The following is a 27,009-nucleotide window of genomic DNA, read 5'->3' on the forward strand; positions in this document are numbered from 1 at the left end:
GTACCGTCAAAACCCGATAAATATCATGTTTCAGGGGTTGCGCAAATACTTGCGCAAAGGGCCGAATATCCATAAATATACATTAAAAGCAAGTTGCTCAAGTCCAATAGCTGGGCCAATTCAACACCAGATTCCTCCTGAAGCTCGGCGCTAACAATGAGTTTTTCCAGCTGGGAGCTAAAATCACACATCTCCAGGGCTTCAGACACTTCTGCTTCCATTTATTCTCGATGACACGTCTAAGCATGGCCGTATCGTGTTGTTGAGGTCGGCACATCCTCGTTTCCACACCCTTTGCACAGTGCCTCTGTGAACTCCGAACTCCAGAGCGATTTTTTTGAGAGCTCGTGAATGAGCTTCTTGTCGTCGACCAAGTGTGCCATTAGCTGCTGTATGATGGCTCGCCGATCATTGTCGCTCAGGTTCGTTGTGGCGCGCATTGTTGAATCGAGGTCATCTCTGAGCACATCGTACGGATAATACCTCGATTATCCGGCATCCGTACATCAGGGTAAGGGTTGGTTTGAAAAACAAAAAAGAAACACTTCTTATATTGGATAGAGTGAACTTGATCCAATTTAACGTAGATGATTCAATTGGATGAATTCTAGTGCGAACGTGTTTGATTGGTACAGTATTCAGCTCTCTCCCTTCCGTTATAATATTTGGATACAAAATACTAGTATTTTGAGAATGCACGAGCGACCCGCGTCGACAACAACCACAACGAAGACGCGGGAGAACGTGGGCTGCGGCTTCCTCCTTGGGTTCGTCATCCTGGCGGTGTCTGTCGTTTTGCTCTTCGCGAACGAAGGCAGGTCGGTCCGCGAACACGCAGGGTTGCAAGAAGCTCTGGCACAAGTTGTCGAGTTCGACGATACGAAGAACGTCGTGTCGAAGCTCGTGCACTTGACGGGGCGATTGACGACTGTAAACGATCACGAGCGGCCTTTGGTCGTGGACGCCGAGTTTGGTGTGGCAACTACAGGCATTCGCCTCCACCGCATCGTTGAGATGCTGCAATGGGAAGGTCCGATCTGGTGCTCCCCATCGCATTGCTTTGTGTCTTACACCATGCACAGAGGAGCGCCACGACCACACGTACACTGAAGACGGACAAGAAAAGACCGATACCACGTACTCGTACAAAAAATCGTGGAGCACGGACGCCATCGACAGCGATCGCTTCCATGATGCGAGCTACGTGAATCCGTCGACGTGGACGTACACGTCCAAGACGGTATGGCATCCTCTCGACCCCTCCCAACATGACTGTGCGATCAGACGACTGCGCCATCGGTGGTTCTTCGCGGATACAGTGTTCCGAACGAGTTGCTCGATATGATCTCAACTCGGAACGAAGTGGCGCTAGACACTGCCAGTCTCGAGCAAATGGCGTCAATCATGGAGCTAGCTCTGCATGTAGAGCAACGGGTCGACTCGATCCCGGCGCTCCAGACGATGGAAATTCGCCACAACCAGTTTTTCTCCAAGCCGACCGGCAACAAGGTCAAGGCACGGGACCGAGCCACCGCCACCGTGGGAGACATGCGAATCAAGTTCCAAGTGACTCCGGCCAACGTTGTAGGATGTCCCGGCCTTTCGTTGACGATTCTGGTTCACCTGACATGTCCAGGTGAGCGTCCTCGCGATGCCAACGCGCGGCGCAACCTTGCACCCGTTCACGACGTCGTCGGGGGCCACGATTGCGTTGCTGGAGGAAGGAATCGTGAGCGCGGCTGACATGATTGCCCATGCAAAGACGTTGGTGGTGCGTCGACCGCTTGTCCATGGGCATATCTAAACGCGTTTCTAGTCGCTGTACACGTGGGGCCTTCGCTTCGTCGGCCTCGTGCTCGCCGTGCTGGGGTACTATGTCCTGTTGCAGCCCGTCGTGGACCTCGCGCACCTGTTTCTGCATGTACCGCTCGCGGGATCGTTTGCGGTGGCAGTCGTGTCGTGGAGTGTGGACGTCATGAGCGGCCTCTTGGGGTACGTCACTCGGATCGTTGGTAGCGCTCTGAACGACCGTGTTCAGGATCAGCACGGCGCTCGTTGTCATGGCATTTGCATGGGTTTGGTACAGGTAACGTGGTCTTGATGGAGAGACCGACGAAGGCATCACAACTTCCTGTTAGGCCGCTCGTTGCGCTCGGCCTCGTCTTTGTGGCCATGACGCCGTACTTTGCCATGCCCAAGCCGAAACGTGCCAACACCAAGTTGGCCGTGGCATAAGGACCATCGTAGTGGTCTGTCGTATCGATTTGGAATCGTGGTCGAGCCATTGTCCGTGGAGCATCGCCGACTTGTTCAAAACAACCCATTTGTACATCGCGTCAACGTTGATACAGCGACGAACTGCGACGTAGAGTGCGCAGCGGTTTAGTGGTAGCGCGCAAAGAGGTAACGCCGTCCGCGATCGCCCGCCTATCCTCCGAACGAGGCTCGTTGAAGCGGTGACAGGCCCTTTTTCAGCCCGTACTTCGGCCCGTTGTTCCTCGTCTGCATCTTCGCGATGTCCAGCCGCCCGGCCAAACGTATGCGACTCCATCCACCACCCACGCAACACAAAATGGTATCGTCTGTGGCGAACTCTTCTCGTCCACCGCAACCCCGCGGCCTCAACGTTACCGAACGCACCCACTTGAGGCGCCGCTCTAGGAAATCCCATCAACAATTCCATGCCACCTGCATGACTCTGAACAAAGGAGACGGCTGCAACCATGCGCGCCCGCGATGAAAGGCCTTTCGGTCATGTTTAGAGTCCCATGGCTTTCGACGAAGACGTCGCCAGGTCACCCGACGGACGCAATGGCGTCGAAGGCAGTCGGAGAGACATCACTCGGACACTCTTCCTATGTCCGACCAATCGCCGGGACAATGACAACACGACCTCAGCACAAACTGGCCACAACAAGAGGAGATCCTCGCTCACGTGTTGAAAGCGTATGCAGTCCGCAACGACTGTGTCGGTGTACTTGCAATGGATGCACTTGGTCGCGAGCAACCTGAATCGCGCGATGGACCCAGCCAAATCGCTCTGGTGACGATGTCCGCGAGGCGCGTCTCGTCCATGATTCGGACCTTTGTTGGGTGTTGGCGCTAGTGCCATGACGGGTCTTTTCATCGACGTCATGGAAGCCCTCATGGCACACCACGGCGTCAACACATCGCTGGCCAAGCAGCCCATCGTCCGTCGATTACCGCAACGACTAGTTCTTTTCCAACTCCACGGCACCGCCACGATTGCACCGACTGGTTGGACGCATTGTTTGACCAGAGGCAGCCTGGTCGTGGAGCGCGTCTGGGAGGGGCTTGCCGACGCTGGGCGCAACCCGTCTAAGCCGTCGAGCACGGCTTGCTGTGCAAGGTGCTTCGCTGGCCGTGTTACACCAATTCAGTGAGCAATTCTTGGAGGCCATGGACGCCCCGGCGATTCCAACGACCCTATGGAGTGCATTGTCGCTGTCAGTAGCTACGCAAGGAGAAACCTTTACCAATTCTTCGAACGATGGTATGGTGCCATAGACTCATGCTAGGTCCACAGCCTCCATCACCAGCTCGACTTTGATGACGTCAAGACGCGAGAGGCAGCTAAAGTGTTGCGAGGAAGAGAGTTCTGGGGATGGACCCTCCTTCCGCTCCCCACAAAAGCGTGTGAGAAGTCCTTGCAAACACAAGCTAGTTCGGTCCCTTCTACCTCTCCGAGCGTTCAGCCGACGAAAAGGCGGTCTCCAGTGCATCCGATGCGCACCGCCCCCAATGCCATCTTCACGTCCGAGTGTGGGCTGGTGGGAAATGAACTTGGTCACGTCGTCCAGGACAGTAGTCGACACGTTTTCATCCCGCGATGGCGTCGCAACGACGTGGTGGCAATGATGACGTGCCCTAGACAACAGACATGTGCATCGACATGGGCGACGTTTCGTTTGAATGGAATCATCGATTCCCCAAGTCCGTCGCCGATCTCTCGTTCCAAAGACGTGGCTGACAGTCGCGGATGGAGTGCGCTTCAATGTCGGCTCGGTCGGGACACTGCGCTTTCGCCGCCTCCCACCGAAGCCTCCTACGTCGAGTAGAGTTGTCACTGGCATCAGCCCAACACCGACGCACCATGGCGGCCCACGATTGTTGTACGTCGCGCCGCCCCGTTTCCTTCAACCATGGACAAGTAGTCTACGAGTTGAATCGAAACAACGTTCTTGTGATTCCTACGCCCCGCGACAATTTCTCTGTCGACACAACGCGACGTCATTTCGGCAACACGATCAAGCCAGCCGCGTGGCGCCTCGCGACTTGCATGGACCACACGTTCCGCGCATACAAGGGAAGGTAGCCAACCATACGCCGCTGGAAGACGCGCGCCGCGTGTTTGTGCCGTCGGGATAACCCCAGAGCAGCATGGACAAGGCGTACCCAACCCGACGCTCTTGCCGGCGATGGGACATTTGGATCACCTGGGTGAGCTAGGTGCAAGCTGTGCCGTGCACCCGCAGGAAGTCACCGACGTGTGGAGTCGGCTGGCATCCCTTTCACGCAGGTGCCGACGAAACGTGGCAGGTCCGTATTGGGTGGGATCGCTCCACCAAGCAGCCCAGAGTGAGACGACGGCACAATGCGCCAGTTGCGAAATCGCCATGGCCGACACCGCCTCGACCATCCCGCCGCGGGCCGATGACCCAGCGTACAACCACGAGTATGCGACTGTGAATGGCATCCGCATGCACTACATCGACGTTGACCCTCGAGGTGGCTTGCCGTCCTACCCATTGTGTCGGTGACCGTCGTGCTTTTTTGTCTAGACGGGGTGCCCGTCGTTCTGGTCCACGGGTGGCCAGATCTGTGGTACGGCTGGCGAGTACGTAGGCCGCGCTTGCCATGGACGTCATGCATGTTTGCCTGTCGTAGCATCAAATCCAAGCCCTCCGTGCAACCTACCGAGTGATCGTTCCAGGTGTTGTTCGCGTCCCCTTCCACCCACATCTTCCAACGCTCCATCTAGACAACCGCGGGTTCGGCGAGACCGAGTCGCCGCTGTCGCCCGCCTCGTACGGCCGCAAAACCATCGCCACCGACCTCGTTCACCTGCTTGGTACATCCACACGCGCCTTCTTCACCCACTGACTCGACACCAGACCACCTCGACATTCAACACGCGGTGTTTATCGGGCACGACTGGGGCGGCGTCGTCGTGTGGCGCATGTGCCAATACTTTCCCGAGCGAGTGCTCGCCGTCGCGTCCATCTGCACGCCGTACGTCCCTCGACCCAAAGCACTCCTGCCTTGGGCGACGTTCCTGGATCACATGCCCAATTTCAAGTACCAGCACGTCCTCGTCGCCCCAAACGCTGGGGACGCGTTCGACAAGCATGCCCGCGCCGCGTTCCGCTACTTGTTTGGGACGCCCGTTGCCAACGACTTTGGATCCTTGTACGAGAATCTCGTCCATCTCGACAAGCTCGAGTTCGCTCCGGGCGCGACGTCGCCGCTCGTCGACGAGATCGACTTGGCGTATTACGTCGAGCAATACACCAAGCGCGGGTTTGCCACGTCGCTGCACTGGTACAAGCAATACGAGCGCGACTGGGACGAGTCGGCGAATGCCCCGACCGAGCTCCGCCACCCCGTGCTCTACATCGGCGCGGGCAAAGACATCGCGCTTCCCCCGGCTCTCAGTGCTGGCATGGAACGAGTCATCCCCAACTTGACACGCCGCGTCATTGAGAACGGCGGGCACTGGCTCGGGATCGAAGCCCCCCGCGAAGTCAACCACATGCTCTTGGAATGGCTCACGCACGTCATGCCCCCGACATCGCCTCGGTTGTAGTCGTCCTCCCGACTCGACATTGCCTAACCTGGAATGCAATTTGAATCGTCCCCCGTGCAGTCCGCGAATCCCATCCCAAACACTTGTCGTGCCAGACATGCCTCGCCCGACCAACTCGTCGTCGTGTTCCCGTCCCTTGGACATGGAGCACCCATCGTCGGTGGCATCGCTCGCCCAACATCAGCCATGCTACGCTACTGGGACCGCACATCGCCTGGCACCTCTGCTACCGCCGCACTTACCTTCCTTGGGGCACCCATCCTCCGCACGCACTGCAATGAAAATGACGGTCGCACGGTCCACGTGGACCAACGCCAGGGTGATGGCGACGTGCATGCCCATCAAGTCAACGGTCGCGCGGCATCACGTCGAGTTCTATCTCGAGAAAGGGGGGCCATGGGGCGCGCGTGGTTGAATGACCCACTTGCGGTTTAACTTTGCGGTCGCATGGCCACAAGAGGCATCCCTCGCCTCGTCGTGGTGACGCAGCCCGCATCGTCGTTTTTCAAAGACGAAGGTTCGAACGATGTCGACGGGCATCGTATTGTTCAGACGATGACGACGCGTAGGAGGCCGCGCCAACTATTTGACGGTGCAAGTCGGTCTGCGGGACGGCGCCGGGTCGTCCATGTCGGTGCCGCTTCGCATCACGCTGCTGTTTGAGTCGGGTACTCAGCCACGGCGACTCGACTTTTGACATGCGCGTGCATCGACGGTGTAGGGCAAGTCGTCGACGACCAAGACATTTTTCGCGTCATGGGATCGAATGCGCTGACGCTGCACAGCGACGATCCTGTGGCCACGATTCATTTCCGCCTGGAGAAGGTAGGATGCACGCTGGCGTCACGTGGAAGCTGCCCCGTCGTGCATGTTCAGGTCAGCCGACGCAACGACGGCCAGCGATTCAAGCTCAAGTTTGACGTGGACCCGGCACGCAGCGTCGTTTGTGGAGTCGCTGCCGTCATGACGACTCCGATCTGTGTCATGTCGAAAAGGAAGAGCGGGGATGGCGCGGCGATCTCGACGGGGGGCGATGGATGCCACTCGCGCAAAATCCCCAAGCACACGGACGGGCCGTCGACCGTGTCGAAGCAAGTCGCGGCGATGCAAGCTCAGTTGAGCCGGTTGATGGCACTGGTCGAAGCCCAAGTAAGCGGCGCGCACATGTTGAATCGCCAACGACAGAGCTCACGCATCGTGCAGCATCGCCTCTTGACGCGGCTGACGTCCCCCCACGTGCCCAAAGACCTGGACACGCTCCTCACGGAAGGTATGTCTCGCTCATAGGATCGGCGCTTCACCGCGGCGTAGAAGATGTGTCGTTTCGTGCCGCCATGATGGATGCATCTGACCACGTGACGTCGGTCCTGCACCACGCGGCGCCGCTTGGAACGTATTATCGTTAACGTCGACCAACATGCGATGGTAGCAAAACGTTGCCGATGGGGGACGCTGTGCGTGAGGCAGCCGTAGTAGTAACAAGGGTGCAAAGCGAGATGGGAGGTCAAGGGGAAGAGGGCTGCACAAACGTCGAGTGTCGTGTGGAATGGATCGTGCTTGGCTCCGACGTCGCCAGCATGCAGCCGCCGGTCATCCCCGAAACGCGGCGACGCCAGTGAGCAGCGGGATGCTGCCGGATGTACTCGCTGCGTCGAGACTGCCTGGTGCGACCTCCATCCAACCAGCAATGCCATGCGACCTCTCCCCAGAGCCCGGACGTGTTGTCGCATGGTGTGTGGCTCTGATGCCACCGTGAGCCATTGCGGTCGTGGGCGATGCGCGAGAGAATACCGAGGACAAACTATAATATCGCTAGCACCATGTTGGTGGGAGAACGAAGGCGAGTTCACAGGCGCGAGGTTACACTGTCGTCACCGCTTGTCTCTACCGACCCAACGCTGCCACGTCGAGGTTCTATCCAAGTCAGCTGCGACACCAGGAAGTTGGCATTCAGTAGAACTCGGGGAAGTGACGGGGCAGCCATCCACACCTCCATGTCGCACGCGCTGCTGGTGCCTTCGACGCATATGCATTGCAGCCCATCGGCAGTGCTGTGTAGAAGTGTGCATTACATCTCTCGCTGCTCTTTTGGGATGCCACTCGAGCACTCTGGGGGGCAGCAGTGTACTTGGAAAGGAGTCGTGGGAAGCCATGATTCGTATCTTGCGCCGCGATGTCCATGTTGTGCCCATGTGGTCAGTTCTTGTCAAGTCGTTTCCGCGTCGCGCCGCAGTACGTACAATCTACTGAATCCCACCGTGTCGAGAGAGAGAGAGCAGCGCGATGGCCGCCGACGGAGTTGGCCAAAGCCACACCTACGTGCCGCTCAAGGCGCGTGCGTGCATCGGCCGACTTGACGAACGATGGCCCATGCACGTGGTCGGCATCCTAGATCACGTTGGGCGCACGCGTGCACATTGCGGATGCGGTGGATACATTTTGGTATTTTGCGTTTTATGTTTAAACATGGGTGGTGGTGTTGTAGCATTCGCAATCGTATCCAATCAAAATGTATAACGTACAGTTCAAACACACGATGGGGTCGCCGCAAGGGAAAAACCCATCTGCGACAAAATATTCACGGACAAGGTCCACGAACTTCCGCGGCCGGCGCAGCGATTCTACACCCCTGTGGCGCTGCCAACGGAGGTGGCCGCGACGGCCGCAGGGACGCCCGCCAGGTAGATAATTAGGATGTATTTACTTTAGATAGGTCAGTTTCTAGGTGGGGAACGGGGGGGTGGTCTACAGTTTCAGTGGCGACATGTCAAAGTCGAATATGTGCTTGAGGATCTCGACTTCGTCGTCTGACCAGCAACTGCTTGTTGCCGACATGTCGATCTCTTCAATTTCGATCGGATCGTCGTCTTCCAGTTCAGCCTTGACGCACGGCTCGGCTTTGACCACGATTCTGTCAAAGGTCGGAAGCCCCTTCTTCATGTACACAGGGCACCCATCGTCGTCGTCGTCGCACGAGGTTGAACCGTCGCGCTTGATCTTGACCACACCTCGTCGTTTCGCGTCCGACTTGCGTTGGTTCTTGTTGTGCTTGACGCGATGTTCTTCGCACAGCGTGTGGGGTTCGCCGCTAAACTTGATCGTGCGTTCGTTGGGGCATCGCCCCGACTTGTACTTGCACCGGCCACGATACTCGTCCGTTCGGGCGAGGAGGTTCGCCGACACGGAGATTGTGAGATTGCCTACTAGTCGTGCGCGCTTTGTGGGGGACATGGACGTGGTCGACGGCGCTTGGCGCTTCATGGGTTTGCCTGTCGCAGCGGCGCGGGCGATCGGCGAGTTCATCGTGGGAGCTGCGCGACGAAAATGTGTAAATGATACGTTGGTGGATTGCTACGATACGTTCCACCGGGTAGCATACATTTTTCAAGTCTACCGCCGTGTTGGACACTGGAAAAATTTGTCCGCGATCTAGGCATCGGATTGGTCTAAAATCGACCAATCCAAGCGCTGCAAACCGGAAAATGCGCCAATTCCATCGAGTAGACCGCCTCGGATTGGTCAGAAAAGATATCCCATGTCTGAACATACTTTGGCGCGTGCATCCTGACGCCAGGGGACCGCCAAGCGCGCCGAAACATTACCACCGACGGAGACATTGCGTTGCAGCTCGCGTCGACACACGTTTCGCATGCCCATTACGCAGACGACCGCTGCCGCCGGTCCCAAGCCACCTCCGGCGGGGCGACGGCGGCATGCACATTCAGGGAGGACAACGATGCCGTCGCCGTGACAACTTGCGACACGACCGCATATGAGTCTGGATTATACTGACCTTTTTCAAGGACTCGGCTCCGTGGTTCAAAGGTACCACGTTGGCGGTGCGATGGACGCACCTTGGTTTGTATCGCCGTCGTCGTGGGGCCATGTTTCGACTACATCCCGTCCTCGCATTCGTACGTTGACCTTCATGGCCGCAGGGGCGAGTGGAGCATGTCCACAACGCATGGGATCGACACGCCCGTCCGTGGGGACAACACCGACTGAGCCAGAGTGCTCGTCCTGGTCACTCGACTGGTTCGATGCTGGGCGTCGTCATCGCCTCGCCAAGCAGCGCATGGGGACGAGACTCCTGCAGCCGCGGCACAGCCGACCCGCCGCCGCCAGCACTGACGTGACCTCAGAAGACGTGCGATTCGAGCCAGTTTGTCGTTACATTTCTCATCGTTCTCCGAATGTTCCGTCGAAATTTCCGACTTTGACATTGCAATTGTCACATATCTGTCCGCGCCGCGCCATGACGCGATCGCATTCGTTGCCTCGGTGGAGATGCCATCGTGAGTGTTCCGGGCCGTGTTCAAGGGCGAGGTGGCATGCACGCATCCCGACGAACGGCGGCGGCGGTGGGCTCGAACGAATCGACTGTATCACATTGTGTAGAAATGTGACGGCACCACCTCTCTGGACACAACTCGCCCGAGACACGGCCGGATGGACAGCGGACCTCTGCAGCACCGACGCCGGTCCCGTCCAGTCGAGTGCTCGCTTGCGCCAAGGCACGCCGGCGCTGCAACCTGAACGCCTTCCATCCCAATCGGTCGACACCATGTAACGGTTTAGGCACGGCTCATTTGGAAACCTCCCGCGCCATTCAGGTGGGATGGCGCGTCCAACCACCCAGGCAGCGCTGCCACGACATGAAGACGATCTGCTCGAGTACATGAAGGCGATGCCCAAGAAGGCGCCACGACAAGACAAGCTTCGACCGCAGCACACGAAGCGCGCAATCTCGACGGCGCGCGCGGTCCGTCGAACTGTGTCGACCATCGCAAAGCGCCATCGCGACCTCCAGGCGGACTTTGGCTTTGGCTGCAATGTCGACGAGCATATCCAATTCGGCAAGGTGCGTGCGTCGGTCTGCCTCCATCCTGACAAAGCATGCATGTGCTGATCGGGCGTCCCCAGTGCCTCGACGGCCGATGTATGGAACGACTCGATTGGGAAGTTGGCAAGCTATCTGAGGGGGTGCGTCCCCCCGTGCGGCTCGCTCGAGCCCCCGTTTGTTCATCTTGGATCGTGTAGTCGCACCACTTTCGTGACAAGGACTTGAGTTTGCACCACGCGTGCCAGCTCGGCAACGAGTTTGCCATTCAACACCTCGTCCACCTACGGCCCAATTTCAACGCGACCAACGACCATGTCCGCCCCCTCCGTCCCCTTTAGTCTCTCGATCGTCGAGTATGACAACGACCATCGTGTTAGGGGCAAACTGCACTCCACATTGCATGCCGTGTTGGGCCCGTGGACGTAGTTCGCTGCATGCTGGCCGCCAACGCCGTCGCGACCCCTCCATCGCATCGCATGGACTTGAACACCCAAGACAATGACGGCAACACGTGCTTGCACGAAGCCGCGAAAGCCAACCAGTTGGAAATCACGCAGTGCCTCTTGGAAGCTGGTACGGGCCTCGCGATCGACCGACATGACAACGCGCGCAGGTGGCCGATGGAACGTTGCGAATCGCGACGGCAAGTTGGCAGAACATGTGTGCGGGCGAGACCAGCGCATCTTCCACCTCCTCAAGCAGCACGCGATCGCGGGCGACCTCGGGGACGAGGTAAAAGCCCCCCCCCTCCACACAATCTTTGATGAAGTTGGCCCACGTGGTGTAGCTCCACGACTTGGCGGCCAAGTCGACGTCGGCGCAGCGCCACGAACGCATCCAGCAACGGGACATTGCCTCCCACCAACTCCACACTCGACAATAACATTACTTTATCACGACCGACGACCTTCATCGTGACAGCCGCCGCCGCCGACATCCCGCCCACTTTGTACACTTAAATGTCATATGACTCGCGCGACGACGTCTGGGACGCGCCGTCGTCGAGCATGGTCATCTTTTCCGGCAACGAGAACGCGCCGCCGCCGACAATGCATGGGCTGTCGATTCCGGCAGACGAAAAGCTTGTCGAGACCCCGCTGGATCGAACGAATGAACTGCCCCACATGTCCCGGCCGTACCCGGCGGTCACGGTGCTGGACATGCTGTCGTCGCGGGTGTGGGGTGGATGATGCGCCATCATGGACGTGCTCATGTGCTGCCGGGGGGTTTCCTCGGCGGCAGACGACGTCGTGGTGCCGCGAATCCGGTCGCTCTCTGTGTACGACATGATGGACGAATCCTGCGACTCGAGCGACGATCGCCGCGACGGCATCCCTTGATGGTAGTACGAGAAGAAGGGGGCGGGTCGGTCGAGCTCGGGCTTGACGCGGTCCTTTCGACGAAACGGATCCGAGTCGAGAATGCCGTCAAATTGGTTGTTGGGGGAGTGGCTGTCGCAGTAGTCGGACGAAGCAAAGTCCGTGGCGTAGACAGAGCTGAACGGCTCTCCGCCGCGGCGCGGGTGTTTCGCCGGGTCGTCTGCCTCCGTGGTCGGGTTCGATGGCCCGCCCTTGAAGAGGATCTTGGCCCGGACTTGAGCCTGGCGGCGCCGGCACATCAAGACCATCGCCAGAACGACCAACACCATCGCAACACTGCCTAGAACGACGCCAACCAGCACCGACGAATTCATTTCTGGAGCGGACGTTGGCGACGGTGTTGGAACGGGAGTCGAGTCTGCCAAGTGCCTCATGACTACAGAAAGCAGAGAGATGAGCTGGAGCGCGCACCTGAAGGAACAGGAACCGCGGCGGGCGGAATCTGCGTCGCGGTTGCGTGGGTATCCGGTGTGCCGATTTCAACAGCGCCGAGAGAGTGTGGACGCAAGAGTTTGGGAGCGGCTTGGGCCCGGCGTAGCAACGGGACGATGTGCGAACCCGACGAGTGGTCTGGACATTTCAGACGCGGTGAGAGATCGTGGCATGACAACCACGCGTGTACCGGCAGAGGTCGACGGGGTGGCGACGACGAAAGTGACGGCGATACACGCCATCGCGCTGCGCTTCCTTGTCATGGTGAGCCAGTCGGTCTAGCACAAGTCTGAACACTCGACGAGTCCACCACGACGTGTTACTGCGACATCTGTAGGCACATCCACATGCCGACGGGCCTCTGGCGACACTGGCAAAACACACCATTTTCAATAAAAATATCCCATTTCACTTGATGTTTGTATGGTTCGTTGGTCATTCATTGACCACACTTCACCGGTCCTCTCGAAAGTTGCTCTCTCCATGCTCAGCGCGCCGCGGTGGACGGTGCCACTTTCATGGCTCCGCACACCTGCGGGAGCACGCGGGTTCGGATCGTAGAGGCGCACGGATGCACGCTGTCATGCCACACAGCTATGCCACCAACTCGCACCGCTGCACGAGGACGCGAGGCCCGCGGTCCACACAAACAGCAGCACGTAGAAAACTTCGAACTTCGACTGCCTTCCCCTCCCCAGGATCCGACGGACTGCATGCGCCGCCTCTGGCACCACCGCGGCGACCACACGATCGGCGCACGCCATGCGCGCACGTCGATACGCACAGAGACACGACCCTTTACGAGACTGCAATCGTTGCACAGCCATGATGTATATATACACACGAACGGCATCTGCTGGAAGGCTTGGACGGCCGAGCGCTTCAACCCAACGCACGGCGTGTCTCGAGACACATTCCGACGACATGCAGTGGACGGGTCCGCATCCACACCACCGACTCGGACGGCAACGACGCCGTCGAGGGCTGTCGGACGCACTAGCTTCCTTCAACGTCGTCCAGGCCGCGGTACAGCTTGTGGTGGTGGTCGGGGCCGTGGTGGGCATGACACCAGTCACACAGCGAAAAGTGGGCACAGGTCCGGCAAAACCAGTGGTCCGCGTGCGTGATAAGCAGCGCGCATTCATGGCAGAACGTATTACACTGGGGCACGGACGCGTTGATCATTTGGTGAAGAAGCATCATGGTCGAGTGCTTGGCGCGGCGAAGCGAGTCGAATTGGTATGACGCACGGGAGCTCATCTGGTGAAAGGCGAAGCGGGACCCGACGAACGGCGGCAGCTTTGTTGGCGGGTCCTTCGCGGGGAGGGGGCAGCCGGCAGGCGGCGGGGTCAAATCGACTTGGAGCAGGTCGTCCCGCATCCCCTTGAGCGCCGTCATGAACGACGCAAACGCGTCCTTTAAATAAATCGAAACGTCCGACGACGGTTCCTTCTCACGGCGCGGTTTATTCTTTGCTTTCAGCGCGCGCGCGACGCGGTCGAGTTCGCCAGGGATGAAGTCGCCTTCAAACAACGGCATCGTCGCGACGGGCCACAAGTACACGTCCTTGTCGAGGACGGTCGAGCCCGAGCCGCGGCGGGTCGCAACGGCAGCGGCCTTGGTGTGCCCGGCCGGAACACCACACACCGAGTCGGTCTTGGCGCTGTCCTTCTTGAGCTGCAGCGCCATCTCGGCAAAGTGGATGTCGTACAGCGTGCCATACGAAGCAATGATGCCGCGGGCTTTGGCCGTGTCCAGCACGCGCTTGTACCACATGCGGAGGTGGTCGACACCGGGCGTTTTTTGAAAATGCGGATGGCACCAAAAGACATAACTCTGGCTGCGCTGCGGCGGACACGACCAAATGTACACGCGCTCCATGCCTTGGCGACGAATGTAGTCGAAATACGATGCCAGGATGCTGTGGTAGACTGCCGTGCGGATGCTCGCGGGCTCCATGTACCGGACGCTATCGATGTACGCAAGGTAGGCGCTGCGACGGTTCGGAGCGTACTCGACCGAGTCATCGTACTCTTGCACGTACATGGCAAAGAGGCACACGTCGACGCCGTGGTGCTTTTGAAACAAAAAGATCGTCTTGGTGCTGTGCACGAGGCGGTCGGGTACGTCGACGACGGTCGTCGGGCCAAAGTGCTCGCGGACGATGCGCGCATTCGATTGAAACATGTCGACCATTTCGGTGGGCAAGTGCGCGACTTGGCCCGTAAACGTCATGGTGCGCACACACAACGAATCGATCGCGTCGCCCGCCGCGTCGCCCAAACTCGCTTCCAAAAACCGACTGAGCTCGGTCTCGGGCAGCGACGTGCAGTCGAGAAAACTCGGCGGGATGCTCGCGACGCGGCGCGACTGGAGCTGGCAGTGCGGACACACAAACCGATTGTCCGTTGCGTACGCGTCTTCGACCGGGTTGAACAGCACGCACACTTGGTGCATCCATTGCGCGCAGCAGCTGCATTGCACCCACGGCTCGACGTCGGCTTCGCATTTTCGCTTGACCAGCCACGCGCTCACTTCGGACGCGGTCGGGAGCGTGTTGCGCCGACTCACGAGCGGGTTCTGAAAGCATTCGTCGTCCTCTTGGAGGAGGCGCTCTTCTCGCATGCTCTTGGTGCGGCACTTGGCACACCACATGCGCGTGCCGTCGCGCGTCACAAAGTACGTGCTGCCCTTCCGAAACGTCGTGCCGCAGTTTCCAAAGCACTGGTTGAACGGGACCACGAGCTCGAGGCAGCGCTGATCGCACGCCGCGCACGTGTGGCCTAAACACACGTCGCACGAGTGCGCCACCGCCTTGGACTCTTCCAGCAGCAGCTTGTCATGCTCCAGACTCCAGTTCTCGTTGAAGTGACTCAAGAGCGTGTCTGCGTTCACGTGAACCCAGTGGTTGGCGTCGTTGAATGCCATCGCGTTTTGAAACACGAGGCGGATGTCTGCGGCCAGCGCTTCGGGGGTCGCGTACAGGCCCTTGTCGAGGCTTGCTTTGACCGTACCCAAGTCCATCGGATGCCGGACCACTGACGTGTACGTCGGCAGGTTCATCGCAACGGGGTCGACGGGCGAGTTGAACACGCCGTTGCAGTTGCGGGGATGGTCCATGAGCTTTTGCAGCAGCGCGCCAAACCGGCGGAAGCGCCACAGCCGCCCTTCCACCTTGATCGAATGCAAATGGTCCTCGATCTGCTCAACCGACATGCCGTCAAACGGTCGAATCGGTTTGATGTCTTGCGCCAGCGGCCGCCACTTCCAGTTCTCCGGGAGACTTGCCGACCCACCCGTCACGTGCGACGTGGGCGACGCGGGGACGCACGCGCCAGTGGACGGCTTGTTGTACAGGTGGCGCATGGATGGATCCGTCCGCGCGCGCTTCTTCGGCTTGGACGGGTACACTGCGACCATGTAATCGTCGTAGCAGGCACTCGATTGTGGTTTCGATTCGCGCGCTGGTTTCGACGATTTCGACATATCGCGAGGCTTTTGTTTCTTCGAAGGTAGCAAGTCTCCTGCCAGAGGCAGTGGGGGGTGGGCGCGAGAGCGCGGGTCCATGGGTGGCTGCTTCGCGGACCGTGAAGGTGATGGAGCGGGGGCGGCGGCGGCAGGGCCAAATGGCACGACGAGCCTCCTCCGCGGGTCCACCGGCTTTGACTTTTCGACAGGAGCACGATCATGTGCCGCATGTGAAGGCGCCGATGCCTCCGTGAACAACGCTGGCGCAGCAATCGATGGCGATAACGTTGCGCGCTTGGATTTCTTGGCCTTCTTGCGAGAATTATGATCAACGTTGTCGGAGGAGGCAGGCCGCGGCGGGGACTCGCTCTCGCGCTTGAGCGTAGAACACTTGAAAATCTGCTTGAGCCGATCGAGGACGATGGACTCGGCCATGTTTCGAGGCTTTACGCGACTCCACCTGGAAAACCCGTCTTCGTTTCCGTCGTCCAGTTGTTCCCGTGACACTGTGCGTGTTTGCGAAGCCGGTGCTTGGTCACTCAAGAGCCGCGCGGCCCGCTTCTTCCGCTCAGACACGCGCTTTGAATCGAGCAACACCGTAAACTGCTTCCACAAGAGATGTCGCGCCACCGTCATGGCGGTGCTCCGACCGCGAAAGCCCCCGATGTAGCCCAGCGACCGCTCTACACATGCTGCTGTGAGATCACATCGATAACAGCCACGAGCATGTACCAACGAGGAATTCCACACTTGTGGGCGTGATCCTCCAGTAGCGCTCCTTTTGCGTTGCCAGCATGGTCATGTACCGTTCAGACCGTTGGACAGATGCACGCGGTGCACGGTGGAGTATGTATGGGGCATCGTTGCCATTGCTACTGCTCGACCAAGAGCGCCTTCTCCTAGTGCGATTTGACATGTTCCGGTCGTGGGAGGGTGGAGTCGCGCCGTATGTGTGTGGAGGGTCGGGCGTCGACACAGTGCACTCAATGTCGTTGTCGTTGACACCGTCGCCGCGAATTCGAACAATCGGGCGCACGCGAGATGCTCGTAGGTACGTTGACGGCAACTCGGTCACGAGCGACAACTCAGTCGTGGGACTGAATCCACCGCCCTTGAGTACGTCGACGATGACCATGTCGTCTTCCTCGTCATGGTCCGAGCCCCCCGCATGACCCAGAGGGTACTCATCGTACATGGCGCAGTGATGCTTGAGCGACTGCTTGTGGCAGGGAATGATTGCTCGATGGGCTGCGACTCCTCGTTCCGCCGACTGAATCGACCAGTTGCCCCGATGGGAATGGTGGCCGAGACGCGTCCGTTCTTCGAGTTTTTCCACCACGTCGTGATATATTGGAGGGGTGGAATCACGAAAAAAATCCTTTCACCTTGATGTTTGTATGGAAAATATCTTTTTCCGTCCGATTTCCGAAAAAATGGTGCCGTGTTTCTGTCATATACTGAAAACAAGTCAATAGATGACAAAATATTCCAACAAAACAGTGTTGGAAACTGCCTCCATTGGTCGGATGTATACCCATTTTCCGGATGCTTCTCGATTGTTCGGATAAATGGACATGTTCCGGATGTTCGGGCGCCTACTACTGCACCGCCAGCACGGCACCAAGCGCCACCGCCGCCAATGCGATCCAGCCTCGCCTGACATACCGAGAACTCGCATCTAGGAAGGAGGACGAAAGGGTGAGGACGACCAGTGTATGGGCATGCCGTTCGCCTACCGCTCTTCTGTGAAGCCGCCCACACTTCGACCTCCCGAATCCCATAGATCGGCCCTTGACCTGCCGCCAATCGTCGCCTGCGGTTGCTGCACTCTACCGTGATGTTTGGATTGCATCCAGCGGGTGTTTGCAGGTCGAGGCGGAGGTAGTTGAACTTGACGGACGAATTCGTCCACGGCATGACCGTGTCGACGCGGTCCCACGCAGGCGAATCGTTTTCAAATGTGTTGAACTCGACGAAGGTCGCGTCAAACCCCGAAAACGACGTCTTGATCGCGTACGTCCTAGCGGCCATGTACCCATGCCACCGCACGACAACTTTGCTGATGACAGGCGACTCGGCCGTAAAGTTCACTTGGAAGAACACGTTTTCACCGGCCGCGCCGCTAGACCACCAACTCGTCTGCATGACGAGGCCATCGATCGCATTGCCTGCATCATTTCGTTATAGGAGCGAAATGGGCAGCAGGTTTATCGTACCAGGCACGTACTTGGTGTCCAAGATCGGGTTCAAGTCGAACTTGTAGTAGCTCGACGCGTGGGGAATCTGGCCGAGGGCGGCGTTGAATTCAAGGTTGGGCAAACTCACGACAGCCCCCGTCCATGATGGAGACAGCGCCAGGAGCCAGAACGCCCGCGCTCGTGCTGCTCGCATCGCAGTAGTCTATCAAATGACGGCAATGCGCCATCGTGCGTGGATACCACCTATAAATAGCCACATGCAAACGCACACAAGGGCCAGACACTCGTCGTGAAAGCCACGGCACATTGAGTTGCTGACCGGGATGGTCAAGGAAGACGATGTCGAGCGTTGGAAGTCGGCGCGCTTGTGGACGCCAGGCTCGCCCCACCACTCCACTGGACGCCTGGCTCCCCTTGCACGATTGGATTGCGAAAGGTTGTACCGTTTCAAGATATGGTCGAGCCAGGTTCCGAGAGCAACGTTTCAGTCGTGGATATTGCTGTGCCGGTCCGCCTCGATCGAGCGATGGGAAGAAAGTCCAAAACGAAGGCGTCGTTGGGCAAGGCGCCGCCAGGGTCCCCGAAAGACTCGCCCGTCTCGCCCCCGCAGTATGCCGACGTCGTTCCAGCGTCGCCCACATACGGCTCTGGCCAGCCACTGCTGCATGTTCGCCGCAATGCATACTTTGAAGCGGACCGCAAGTGCCGCGACGTCCTGTGTAAGGTCGATCCGTTCCACGCGTCCGACTAACGCGCGCGGGCAGGCGGCGTGCTCTTTGGAGCGTTTTGGGTCGGCATGGCCACGATCTCCATCTTTGCGTACCAGGTAGACTGGCATCGCCCCCGACACTGCCTTGACCCAACACGTCGTAGAACGGTAACGTGGGTGCGCTAGTGTACCCGATGGACCATTCCGGTACGACGAGATCTCTTGACGGCTGTCGTTGTGACCGATCCTGTCCAGGCAAACTTTGCAACGCGTCGGCCCCGGTTGCATTCTACCCGCATCCGACGTTGGACATCAAAGTGGGTGTACGAGCCGCCGTGACGTGGACATTGCTTCATGGCGCCATGGCTAGAGTCCGTACTACTACGGGATCTGCGTCGCCGAGTGCCCGACGAAAGGCCAGGTCGTGAGCGGCATCGCTGTCGAGTACGACACAGTCAACGTGTTCCACCGGTGCGTGCCATCCAATTTGACGGCAGTCAGCGACGACGTCGCGGACGATTACGCTGGGATTTTGGGCCGCGCAGCGACCAATTTCAAGTTGCTCTCGCGCTTCATCGAAGACATCCGAAAGACGTGGCGCCCGATCGTTGGCGTGAGCTGCGGGATCGGGTTTCTCGGGTCGGTCCTGTGGATGGCGCTCATGCACCGGTTTCCCGGAACCGTCGTATGGGGCAGTTTGTTTGTGTCGGTGGCGACGCTGGTCCTGGCGACGGGAGTCGCGGCCGTCCAGGCCAACTTTATCCAAAGCGAAGTGATCTCGACCGCGATCGCGGCTTCGTTTGAGCTTCAACTGGAAAACTACTACGAAACTGGGTTCAAGTACATCACGGTGGTCCTCTTGACTATCACGGCGCTCTTGATCCTTGTTCTCGCGTTTATGTTTTCACGCGTGCGCCTCAGTGTTGGCGTTATCCACGAAGCATGCCGTGGCATCGGGGTTCGCCTGCTTCTTCTCCCTGCACACGACCTCTCATCGGTGTTTTCTGTCGGTAGCACTTGCCGTCGCTGTACGTATTCCCGCTCTTCCAGATGGGCAAGCTCGTCGCGCTCTTTGTTTACTTTGTCGCGTCATCTCTGTACATTGCGAGCTGCGGCAACATTTCGCTGGCCGACTTGGAGAGCGTCGTCTCGACCGGCCAAGCGCAGGGCAACGTCAACACCAAGGTCGTGGAGGCAGCGGTGCCGACACTCACGATCGAATATGGCAATGGCACGACGCAGGGATCGAACTGGATGAAGGCGTGCTTCGCGTACAACGTGTTTGGCATCTTCTGGACGCAGCAGCTCATCGAAGCGGTCACGATTTGCACCATTGCGGGCGCGATCGCGCGGTTCTACTGGTGTGATTCGTCCGACCAGCTCGGATTTGCTGTCATGTACGCATCTTGATGAACTCGATCGTGACCCTTACAGGGACGGATTGCGACAGGAAATCGTACGGCCACAGCTTTCGGTACCATTTTGGATCACTCGCATTTGGCGCGGCGGTCGTTGCCGTCGTTCAGTTCTTCCGCGTCGTTCTCGAATACGTTGACCACCAGACCAAGCATGCGCAAAATTCGGTGGTCAAAGTCGTGCTGTGCTGCTGCCGCGCGTGCCTCTGGTGCCTCCACAAATTTGTCAAGTTTTTGAGCCGCAACGGGTACATCGTGATCGCCATGAAAGGGTCGTCGTTCTGCGTGGCGATCGTCGACGCGTTCGAGCTCGTGTCGGCCAACCTGTTGCGCATCGGGACGCTGTCCATTGTGTCCACGTTTGTCATGTTCATGGGCAAGATGTTGATTGCTGCGGTGTGCACGCTACTTGTGTTCTGGGATATCACAGACTACGAGGTCGATCTGCACCTGTCAAGCCCGTTCCCGACGCTCGTCATTACGGCAGTTCTCGCCTACTCGATTGCGTCGCTCTTCTTCAGTGTGTTCGAAATCGCAATCGACACGGTGCTCCTGAGCATCTGCGAAGACGAAAAGCTCAACCGAACCACGGCCAAGTATTACGCGTCCAAAGAGATTCGAGCGTACCTAGACAACTCGGCCCACCACGCCTTTGATCATCACAAGCAGATCGAGAGCGCCAAGCGCACGGACGTCCGAGTGTGAGCATCGTGGCGCGAGAGATGGAGTTGGCGACGGTTGAAATTTGCATGTTAACGCGTAAAGTACGTTTTGTTAAGTACGACCGTTACACGTGGATCGGGTTGTTTTCGAGATGCAGTGCGGATTCCAGCGGCATGAGCAACAACAGCGACGATGCGGCAGCCTCTGCGCCGCCTCCATCGATGGCGGTGTCGAAGGAGAGCTATGTTGGTCCTGTCAAGATCGAAGGGTACCTGTACATACGCATGAACAAGCGCCGCCGACGCTATTGCGTCTTGACAGGCCGCAACCTGTGCATATTTGGGTCCAAGGACGAGGCCGCCAATGTGGACAAGGCGCAAGCAGCGCGCAAGTTCTGCTGCGTCGTAGGTGTCAAGGACATGGCCGACTTGGGAAAAGGGACAAGGGAAACGCTGGTTGGGACGGCGGCGTTTCAGAACGCGCTGATCGTGTCGACGCTCAAGTCCAAGTTGATTGTGATTGAAGCCGACACCAAGACCGAAAAAGACCGGTGGCTCCATGCCATGATGTCGCTCAACTTTTGCACGGACGATGCCGAGCGCGATCTCGTCCGCGACAGTCTCAACCAGCCCGACTTTGATGCCCAACTTGCAGTAACGTACGTCGATGTCCCCGATCCCCATTGCCTCGCTCACGACGCCGCTGCGTGACCTTCGCAGGCTTCTTTACAAATACCGAGACAACACGGTTGCGACGGATCTGATTGTGGAGCACTTATCTCAATATGCGCAGTCCAACATCGACGACGTGAGCAGCCAGCCCACACATGCCCTACTGGATCCACTCCTCATGGCGCGAGTGCGTAGGTCGAGTTTTACCTCCAGCAAATCGTGCATGTCCTGGTGCACTCGTGCGCCAGCGACAGTCGCAACAAGGACAAGCTAGTGGACCTCGTGCTGTCCATTTGCAAAGCCAAGACATACGTGGCCCACTTGGGCAACTCGATTCACGTTGCGCTGCATTTGTTCTGGCTCCTCGAAGCCATGATCCACGACTGCCAAGGCACACCCACGTACAACGTCGTGGCGATGCTAATCATGTCGATTGAAGCACAGGTCGTGAACCAGCATTTTGAGCTGCGGGACGTCGTCCGTCTCTTTCGGGACGTTCCCGGTCTGAAAGAGTCGCTTCTGCGACTGCCAGCATCATCCACGAAGGACAATGAGACACGTACTGCCCAGCCGACCGGTCCGACCGACGCATCCTCGCAGTCGATCGCTCTCTCGGATGCGGAAAAGCACACGTTGCTTCAGTGGATGGAACGTGAGCGCCAGAAACGGTACAAGTACTTTCACCAAGAGCGAGACTTTATTCTCGCTGTCACGGCCATTTCCGAGACCATGCGGCACTTTGAGCCGCGCGAGGGCCGCAAGGCGGCGCTGCCGGGGCTCTTGGCCAAATTAGTCATTCCCGAGATGGCGTATATTCCACTGGGCCGGGCGTCCGATCCGTACTGCCGTGTGTTGAGGGTGCTTGAATCGGAAGGCACTGTGTTTTCGACACACAGCCGCGCGCCGTGCCTCATTTGTTTTGAAGTGATCGAAGAACCCACGACCGGTGCCAGTCCATCGCAGTCGACTCGGCCACCGTTGGCGGTGCAGGCGTCGCAAGCGTCTATCGTTGAAGACGACCCCGATACCCTTCACTGCATCCAGTCCAACTACGCTGCGCTGTTTCGATCGTCGTCGTCGGACCTGATGGCGGACGACTTGTGTGTGGAACCCGATGACCCGTCGTCCAACGTGCCCGGCACGCTGACGTCGATCAAGGAGATGGTCGACCAGAACATCCAGGCCACGATCATGCGCCGCACGTCCAAAACGACGTATGACATGAGCCTCGCCAAGCTCATGCTGATGGAGCCCGCCGTGTTTGGCGAGAGTTGGGCAACGAAAAAGGTATGTTGAGCCTGCGGACGGACGTCACTGACGACAGCGTCGACGGCGTAGAAACGACTCCAAGCCGCGTCGCCACACGGCCATTTGCGCGGATGGAACGTCGTGTCTCTGGTTCGAATGGAAGCTGTGTCGTTGATGAGCGCTCACCATGGTCCTGATGCGCAGATCTCCAAGAGCAACGACGACATGCGGCAGGAAGTGTTTGCGCTCCAGCTCATTTCCAAGTGCCAAGGCATTTTTCGCGACGCCCACCTCCCGCTCTGGCTTCGGTCCTATCGCATTGTCTCGACGGGGCACTCGACCGGCCTCATCGAGACCATCACGGATGCGCAGTCGCTGGACGCGATGAAGAAAGCCAAGGAGTACAAATCGCTCAAAGACCACTTTGACAAGACGTACACGTCGGCGGCGGCGCGGGCAACGGCCACACTGAACTTTGTCCACAGTTTGGTGGGGTACTCGCTCGTGTGCTACGTGTTGCAGATTAAGGACCGGCACAACGGCAACATCCTGCTTGACACGGAAGGTCATTTGATCCACATCGACTTTGGTTTCCTCTTGGGCATCGCGCCGGGCGGGACCTGGAGCCTCGAGAGCCAACCGCCGTTCAAACTAACCAAGGAAATGGTCGACGTTCTCGGTGGGGTTGGGTCGCCGATGTTTGCCAAGTTTGTGCAGCTCTTCACCCAGGGCTTCCTCGCGCTCCAGGTACGAGCGACAGGTGCAACGACAGCGCGTGAGCAAGGCGGAATGTGTTCTAGCGCAATGCGGAGAAGATTATCACGATGGTCGAGATCATGATGCACAAATCGTCGTACCCGTGCTTTCAAAACCGGGACGTGGTCAAGGAGCTCCAAAAACTCCGCGAACGTTTCGTGGAGACGATGCCGCTGGACCACACGGTCAAGCACGCAATGAAGTTGATCAAGCTCAGCTACAAGAACAAATGGACGAAGCGGTACGACCAGTTCCAGAAAATCACAAATGGGATTCTGCCGTGAACACGGCCTTCGCTCAACCACCATCGCCGCCGCAGCACCAACGAGCGAGCATTCCCGCACAAAACACAAACGGGCACCACCAAATACACAGTCTTCTTCAACCGTCTTTATGAAAACGACCTCGTCTCGAAAGTGGTGCAGTGGAAAGTCCACAAGGGCGTTTACGGCCGCGCCTTTTTGGCGACAGCAGCCGACCCATCGTCGAACTCAAATTGTGACAACCTCAATCCATCTAGATCGTCGACGGCGGCAATGCGGGAGTTGTGACTCGTCGCGTTCGCGCCATACACGTCCAAACACCGCTTCCGATTGATGTCTGCTGAGTTGTCGGTGCTGTGGACGGGCTGCATGGATGGCGACGACAGCGTTGTGTTACGAGGCATTGGGCGGTGAAATGTAGGCGGGGTTGGCATATTTCTACTTTCACACGGTGTTGGGGCACGTGAAATCACAATTGCATGCTGGTCATGGGCTGGATGAATGCCTGGGGTGTAGTTGGAGGACGAATTCGCCAGTGTGTTCCAACTAGCCGCGGGGATAGTGCCTGGCGGCGGGTTACGTGGGGCAAGCGCATAGTTCAGAGGTGCAGAGACGGCTCTGGGTTCGGCCTTCATCGCTGAAGTCCCTGGCGTTAGCCGCACGTCTTGCTTTTGTTGAAGACTTGTGGGCGCTTGATGTGACGGTAGGTTGGACGTATTCGCGGGTGGGCCATGCAGAGTGAACGAATTTCCAGTAGCGTGTCCGTCGCCAACTTTCGCACGGCCGTCGACTGCACACTCCGAAGAAACTGGTGATGGGATCTCTCGAGGAGGTGGTTGAAAATGTGGAGCGGCGGTTGGTGCTTGCAACTACATGGACGGTGAAAGAGGAGGAGAACCGAACGAAGTGCACGCACCGAAAGAGCGGCCCGTGGAGGGTGAAGGGGAGGGGTGTTCATTCCCGATGGTGTATGCACTTGTCCGTTTTCAATTTTGATGGATGTTGGAGACTGCAGAGTCGAATGGTTGGCCTATACGGACCTGATGAGGTGTGGGGAAGGGGGGTAGAGATGCATCTGTACTCGGTTGGCAGCTACGTCTTTTATATGCTACATGCCAATTGTAAGTAGGCAAACCAAGAGAAAAGGGTCCATGGACCTCTTTGTCGTAGCATGAATTCCCCAGGTATTCCCCAAACAAGCGCAAAGCTCGCTTTCTCGCATCGGAGATGCTTGCCTGAGTGGGTGTGAACAAACTTGGCTACCAAAGAACAATTCGGTACCTTCTTGGCTTGTTCGAGAGCAGCCCCCAAGTCTTTCATTCCTTCACTCTGTCCGAACCCGACATCTTCGTGGCTCGCGCCGTCTTTCAGTTCGATGCGTACAACAGAGCTGTAGATGACAGTCCACTTGCCGTCGTCGGTCTTCTCCTTCTACATCGTGCGTGAGCACCGTCCCCACGATTAATATCCATCATACGCATTCCACATTGCAATCGACGATGCGGCAGCTCCATCCATTGAAGCCGAACGCTTCGTTTGCAATTTCGATCGCTTTGCAGCTCTCGAGGTAAGTCAACCGCCGTCCACCAGGTCCTGGTCGTCGCGACAGGAAGTTCGCGTTCAGCTTCTGTCGAAGGTACGCATCAGTCCGTTGCTGGTCGTCTGGGTTGAATGGAACGCTCCCAAATATGGAGTTTGCTTCCCGCTTTCCATACATTGCACGGGCGGCGTGATGGCGCGCCGATGGACGATTTGACCTATGGCGGCACGGATTTCAATTGAAATCTCTTCGATGGTCATTGGGTACAAAATAATCCATATAGCCAATCAATTGCAAGAATGATTTTAATTTTAACCAATAATACTCCCATCAATTAAATTCACGACCATCCTCATTGCTTTTGGGAATAGAGCACAAGCTGGTGATGAAGGTCGCGCTTGCTGAAGACGACTTGGGTCTCGTTCGCTGCGAGCAGCATGAGGGTGAGGACGGAGAGGAGGGAAGACTAGCGCGCTTTGCGTGAGACGTACCATGCAACGGCTCATGCGCAAAGATGCGAATTTGGCCGGAGCGTTGACGCTTGATCTCCCTCTGACGCCCTTGAAAATAGTTGTCGTGATCGCGTTTGTCACCCGAGCGGACTACGAAACAACACTGAGCGACATGGAAGGTATGCGCATCAAAGCGAATGGAAGACGCACTTGGACGTGACTGCTTGCGCGGCCGCGCGGGGTGGCTGGTCGAGCGCAAGGCCTACAAAGACATCAGGAACATTTTCCCTTGCCTGGGATGGGCGACTTGATCGGTGGCTTTCCGCAATTGTTGTTGCTTCTTTGCTTGCAGCTCCCCTTGGTCGACGAATTGCCGCAGCCACCACTGCGTGAACAGATCACGATGGTTCTCGGGAGGCAAGTATGGTACCTTGGCGTCTGCAGTGCGCAGTTTGCTCTTGGATTTGGCCAAACATTCGTCCAGGATGGCGTCTGTCCATTGTACATCGTCCCTCGCTTCATAATCGTGTCCTCCAAACAGGTACGGGTCAACAGTTCTGCGGAGTCCTCCATATGGGCCACCAAACAGCCCAACCGGGTCGTCATGCAGCCTCATGAACTGGTGGACGTGCAGCTCGTGGGAGAATGGCTTCACCGAAGAGAAAAATCGACTTTCCATCCAGACATTGATCGTATGCAGCCCTTCGTCTTGCAACGAGATGTCTTGAACATAGTAAACGCCGTCTTTGAAATGCGATCCAACCTTTTCGTCCAACACGACTCCCTGGCTCGTGGTGATTCTTATCCGCAGAGCCGCTCGGGACGCAGGTTTCAGCGCCTTGTGCGCTGTGTGTCCGGTCGCACTACCCCGCACCTTGATGCAGAATCCCAAGTAGCTACCCACGTCGTTTGGTTGTCAATCGTTGCGCCAGGTCAACCACGACAGGAGATGCGTCGTACCGGAAGAAGGCATACCGCAAGGGTATTCGCGCCGGCAAAAGCTCTGCCCACTTGTCCTCGACATGCACGATTTCGTGCTCAAATGCCATCTCCGGCGGCGCCACTCCTTGGGCGACCATGCTGTGTCCACTTTCAAATTCCAAGTACCAATGGCGTGACCTCTGATATATTATATTTCGCATTAT

General features: G+C 57.9%; 14 protein-coding genes across 17 annotated transcripts; 7 read left to right on the forward strand and 7 right to left on the reverse strand.

Annotated features, from left to right (window-relative positions):
- Nucleotides 1-664: 664 nt before the first annotated feature.
- On the forward strand, nt 665-3,635 carry H310_12735 (hypothetical protein). Its single transcript, XM_008879922.1, has 7 exons — nt 665-1,030; nt 1,083-1,240; nt 1,285-1,584; nt 1,637-1,771; nt 1,817-1,992; nt 2,039-2,086; nt 2,139-3,635. The coding sequence occupies exons 1-7, from the start codon at nt 694-696 to the stop codon at nt 2,233-2,235; spliced, it is 1,251 nt and encodes a 416-aa protein (XP_008878144.1). The 5' UTR covers nt 665-693; the 3' UTR covers nt 2,236-3,635.
- An 880-nt stretch (nt 3,636-4,515) lies between these two features.
- On the forward strand, nt 4,516-5,900 carry H310_12736. 2 transcript variants are annotated; one of them, XM_008879923.1, is made up of 5 exons: nt 4,516-4,749; nt 4,803-4,858; nt 4,909-4,954; nt 5,003-5,092; nt 5,136-5,900. In XM_008879923.1, the coding sequence occupies exons 1-5, from the start codon at nt 4,638-4,640 to the stop codon at nt 5,825-5,827; spliced, it is 996 nt and encodes a 331-aa protein (XP_008878145.1). In that variant the 5' UTR covers nt 4,516-4,637; the 3' UTR covers nt 5,828-5,900. The 2 variants fall into 2 exon arrangements, with proteins under 2 accessions (XP_008878145.1, XP_008878146.1); XM_008879924.1 differs by having other exon boundaries at nt 4,909-5,092.
- A 374-nt stretch (nt 5,901-6,274) lies between these two features.
- On the forward strand, nt 6,275-7,257 carry H310_12737 (hypothetical protein; the record flags this gene model as incomplete). The annotated part of the gene is made up of 5 exons (XM_008879925.1): nt 6,275-6,344; nt 6,397-6,495; nt 6,549-6,976; nt 7,031-7,097; nt 7,139-7,257. The coding sequence occupies 5 exons, from the start codon at nt 6,275-6,277 to the stop codon at nt 7,231-7,233; spliced, it is 759 nt and encodes a 252-aa protein (XP_008878147.1). The 3' UTR covers nt 7,234-7,257.
- Nucleotides 7,258-7,650: 393 nt separating this feature from the next.
- H310_12738 (hypothetical protein) lies at nt 7,651-8,244 on the reverse strand. The gene has a single exon (XM_008879926.1). It carries the CDS (start codon nt 8,017-8,019, stop codon nt 7,699-7,701), a length of 321 nt encoding a protein of 106 aa, XP_008878148.1. The 5' UTR covers nt 8,020-8,244; the 3' UTR covers nt 7,651-7,698.
- Nucleotides 8,245-8,507: 263 nt separating this feature from the next.
- On the reverse strand, nt 8,508-9,181 carry H310_12739 (hypothetical protein). The gene has a single exon (XM_008879927.1). The coding sequence runs from the start codon at nt 9,128-9,130 to the stop codon at nt 8,573-8,575; it is 558 nt and encodes a 185-aa protein (XP_008878149.1). The 5' UTR covers nt 9,131-9,181; the 3' UTR covers nt 8,508-8,572.
- A 418-nt stretch (nt 9,182-9,599) lies between these two features.
- On the forward strand, nt 9,600-10,397 carry H310_12740 (hypothetical protein; the record flags this gene model as incomplete). Its single annotated transcript, XM_008879928.1, has 1 exon — nt 9,600-10,397. The coding sequence occupies one exon, from the start codon at nt 9,600-9,602 to the stop codon at nt 10,395-10,397; it is 798 nt and encodes a 265-aa protein (XP_008878150.1).
- Nucleotides 10,398-10,445: 48 nt separating this feature from the next.
- Nucleotides 10,446-11,553, forward strand: H310_12741 (hypothetical protein; the record flags this gene model as incomplete). The annotated part of the gene is made up of 6 exons (XM_008879929.1): nt 10,446-10,688; nt 10,751-10,810; nt 10,868-10,984; nt 11,048-11,243; nt 11,284-11,402; nt 11,458-11,553. 6 exons carry the CDS (start codon nt 10,446-10,448, stop codon nt 11,551-11,553), a joined length of 831 nt encoding a protein of 276 aa, XP_008878151.1.
- A 72-nt stretch (nt 11,554-11,625) lies between these two features.
- Nucleotides 11,626-12,723, reverse strand: H310_12742 (hypothetical protein; the record flags this gene model as incomplete). The annotated part of the gene is made up of 3 exons (XM_008879930.1): nt 11,626-12,407; nt 12,461-12,619; nt 12,672-12,723. The coding sequence occupies 3 exons, from the start codon at nt 12,721-12,723 to the stop codon at nt 11,626-11,628; spliced, it is 993 nt and encodes a 330-aa protein (XP_008878152.1).
- A 754-nt stretch (nt 12,724-13,477) lies between these two features.
- On the reverse strand, nt 13,478-17,144 carry H310_12743 (hypothetical protein; the record flags this gene model as incomplete). The annotated part of the gene is made up of 2 exons (XM_008879931.1): nt 13,478-16,632; nt 16,682-17,144. The coding sequence occupies 2 exons, from the start codon at nt 17,142-17,144 to the stop codon at nt 13,478-13,480; spliced, it is 3,618 nt and encodes a 1,205-aa protein (XP_008878153.1).
- Nucleotides 17,145-17,439: 295 nt separating this feature from the next.
- Nucleotides 17,440-18,611, reverse strand: H310_12744. Of its 2 annotated transcripts, none has more exons than XM_008879932.1 (3): nt 18,177-18,611; nt 17,686-18,117; nt 17,440-17,627 (listed from the first exon to the last, which is right to left on the reverse strand). In XM_008879932.1, exons 2-3 carry the CDS (start codon nt 18,092-18,094, stop codon nt 17,548-17,550), a joined length of 489 nt encoding a protein of 162 aa, XP_008878154.1. In that variant the 5' UTR covers nt 18,095-18,117; nt 18,177-18,611; the 3' UTR covers nt 17,440-17,547. The 2 variants fall into 2 exon arrangements, with proteins under 2 accessions (XP_008878154.1, XP_008878155.1); XM_008879933.1 differs by having other exon boundaries at nt 18,166-18,611.
- Nucleotide 18,612: 1 nt separating this feature from the next.
- On the forward strand, nt 18,613-21,073 carry H310_12745 (hypothetical protein). Its single transcript, XM_008879934.1, has 7 exons — nt 18,613-18,866; nt 18,912-18,973; nt 19,021-19,063; nt 19,112-19,173; nt 19,227-19,814; nt 19,871-20,253; nt 20,307-21,073. Exons 1-7 carry the CDS (start codon nt 18,674-18,676, stop codon nt 20,974-20,976), a joined length of 2,001 nt encoding a protein of 666 aa, XP_008878156.1. The 5' UTR covers nt 18,613-18,673; the 3' UTR covers nt 20,977-21,073.
- Nucleotides 21,074-21,100: 27 nt separating this feature from the next.
- H310_12746 (hypothetical protein) lies at nt 21,101-24,163 on the forward strand. Its single transcript, XM_008879935.1, has 6 exons — nt 21,101-21,592; nt 21,654-21,741; nt 21,801-22,892; nt 22,944-23,003; nt 23,058-23,600; nt 23,654-24,163. The coding sequence occupies exons 1-6, from the start codon at nt 21,108-21,110 to the stop codon at nt 23,891-23,893; spliced, it is 2,508 nt and encodes an 835-aa protein (XP_008878157.1). The 5' UTR covers nt 21,101-21,107; the 3' UTR covers nt 23,894-24,163.
- Nucleotides 23,806-25,619, reverse strand: H310_12747 (hypothetical protein). The gene is made up of 6 exons (XM_008879936.1): nt 25,350-25,619; nt 25,154-25,303; nt 25,030-25,107; nt 24,954-24,980; nt 24,789-24,902; nt 23,806-24,741 (listed from the first exon to the last, which is right to left on the reverse strand). Exons 1-6 carry the CDS (start codon nt 25,587-25,589, stop codon nt 24,055-24,057), a joined length of 1,296 nt encoding a protein of 431 aa, XP_008878158.1. The 5' UTR covers nt 25,590-25,619; the 3' UTR covers nt 23,806-24,054.
- Nucleotides 25,620-25,698: 79 nt separating this feature from the next.
- H310_12748 lies at nt 25,699-26,962 on the reverse strand. 2 transcript variants are annotated; one of them, XM_008879938.1, is made up of 6 exons: nt 26,825-26,962; nt 26,295-26,760; nt 26,172-26,249; nt 26,075-26,126; nt 25,904-26,014; nt 25,699-25,838 (listed from the first exon to the last, which is right to left on the reverse strand). In XM_008879938.1, the coding sequence occupies exons 1-6, from the start codon at nt 26,941-26,943 to the stop codon at nt 25,765-25,767; spliced, it is 900 nt and encodes a 299-aa protein (XP_008878160.1). In that variant the 5' UTR covers nt 26,944-26,962; the 3' UTR covers nt 25,699-25,764. The 2 variants fall into 2 exon arrangements, with proteins under 2 accessions (XP_008878160.1, XP_008878159.1); XM_008879937.1 differs by having other exon boundaries at nt 26,075-26,249.
- Between the last annotated feature and the right edge of the window lie 47 nt (nt 26,963-27,009).

This window comes from Aphanomyces invadans (assembly GCF_000520115.1).
Source record: "Aphanomyces invadans strain NJM9701 unplaced genomic scaffold supercont1.43, whole genome shotgun sequence".
NCBI lineage: Eukaryota > Oomycota > Saprolegniomycetes > Saprolegniales > Verrucalvaceae > Aphanomyces > Aphanomyces invadans.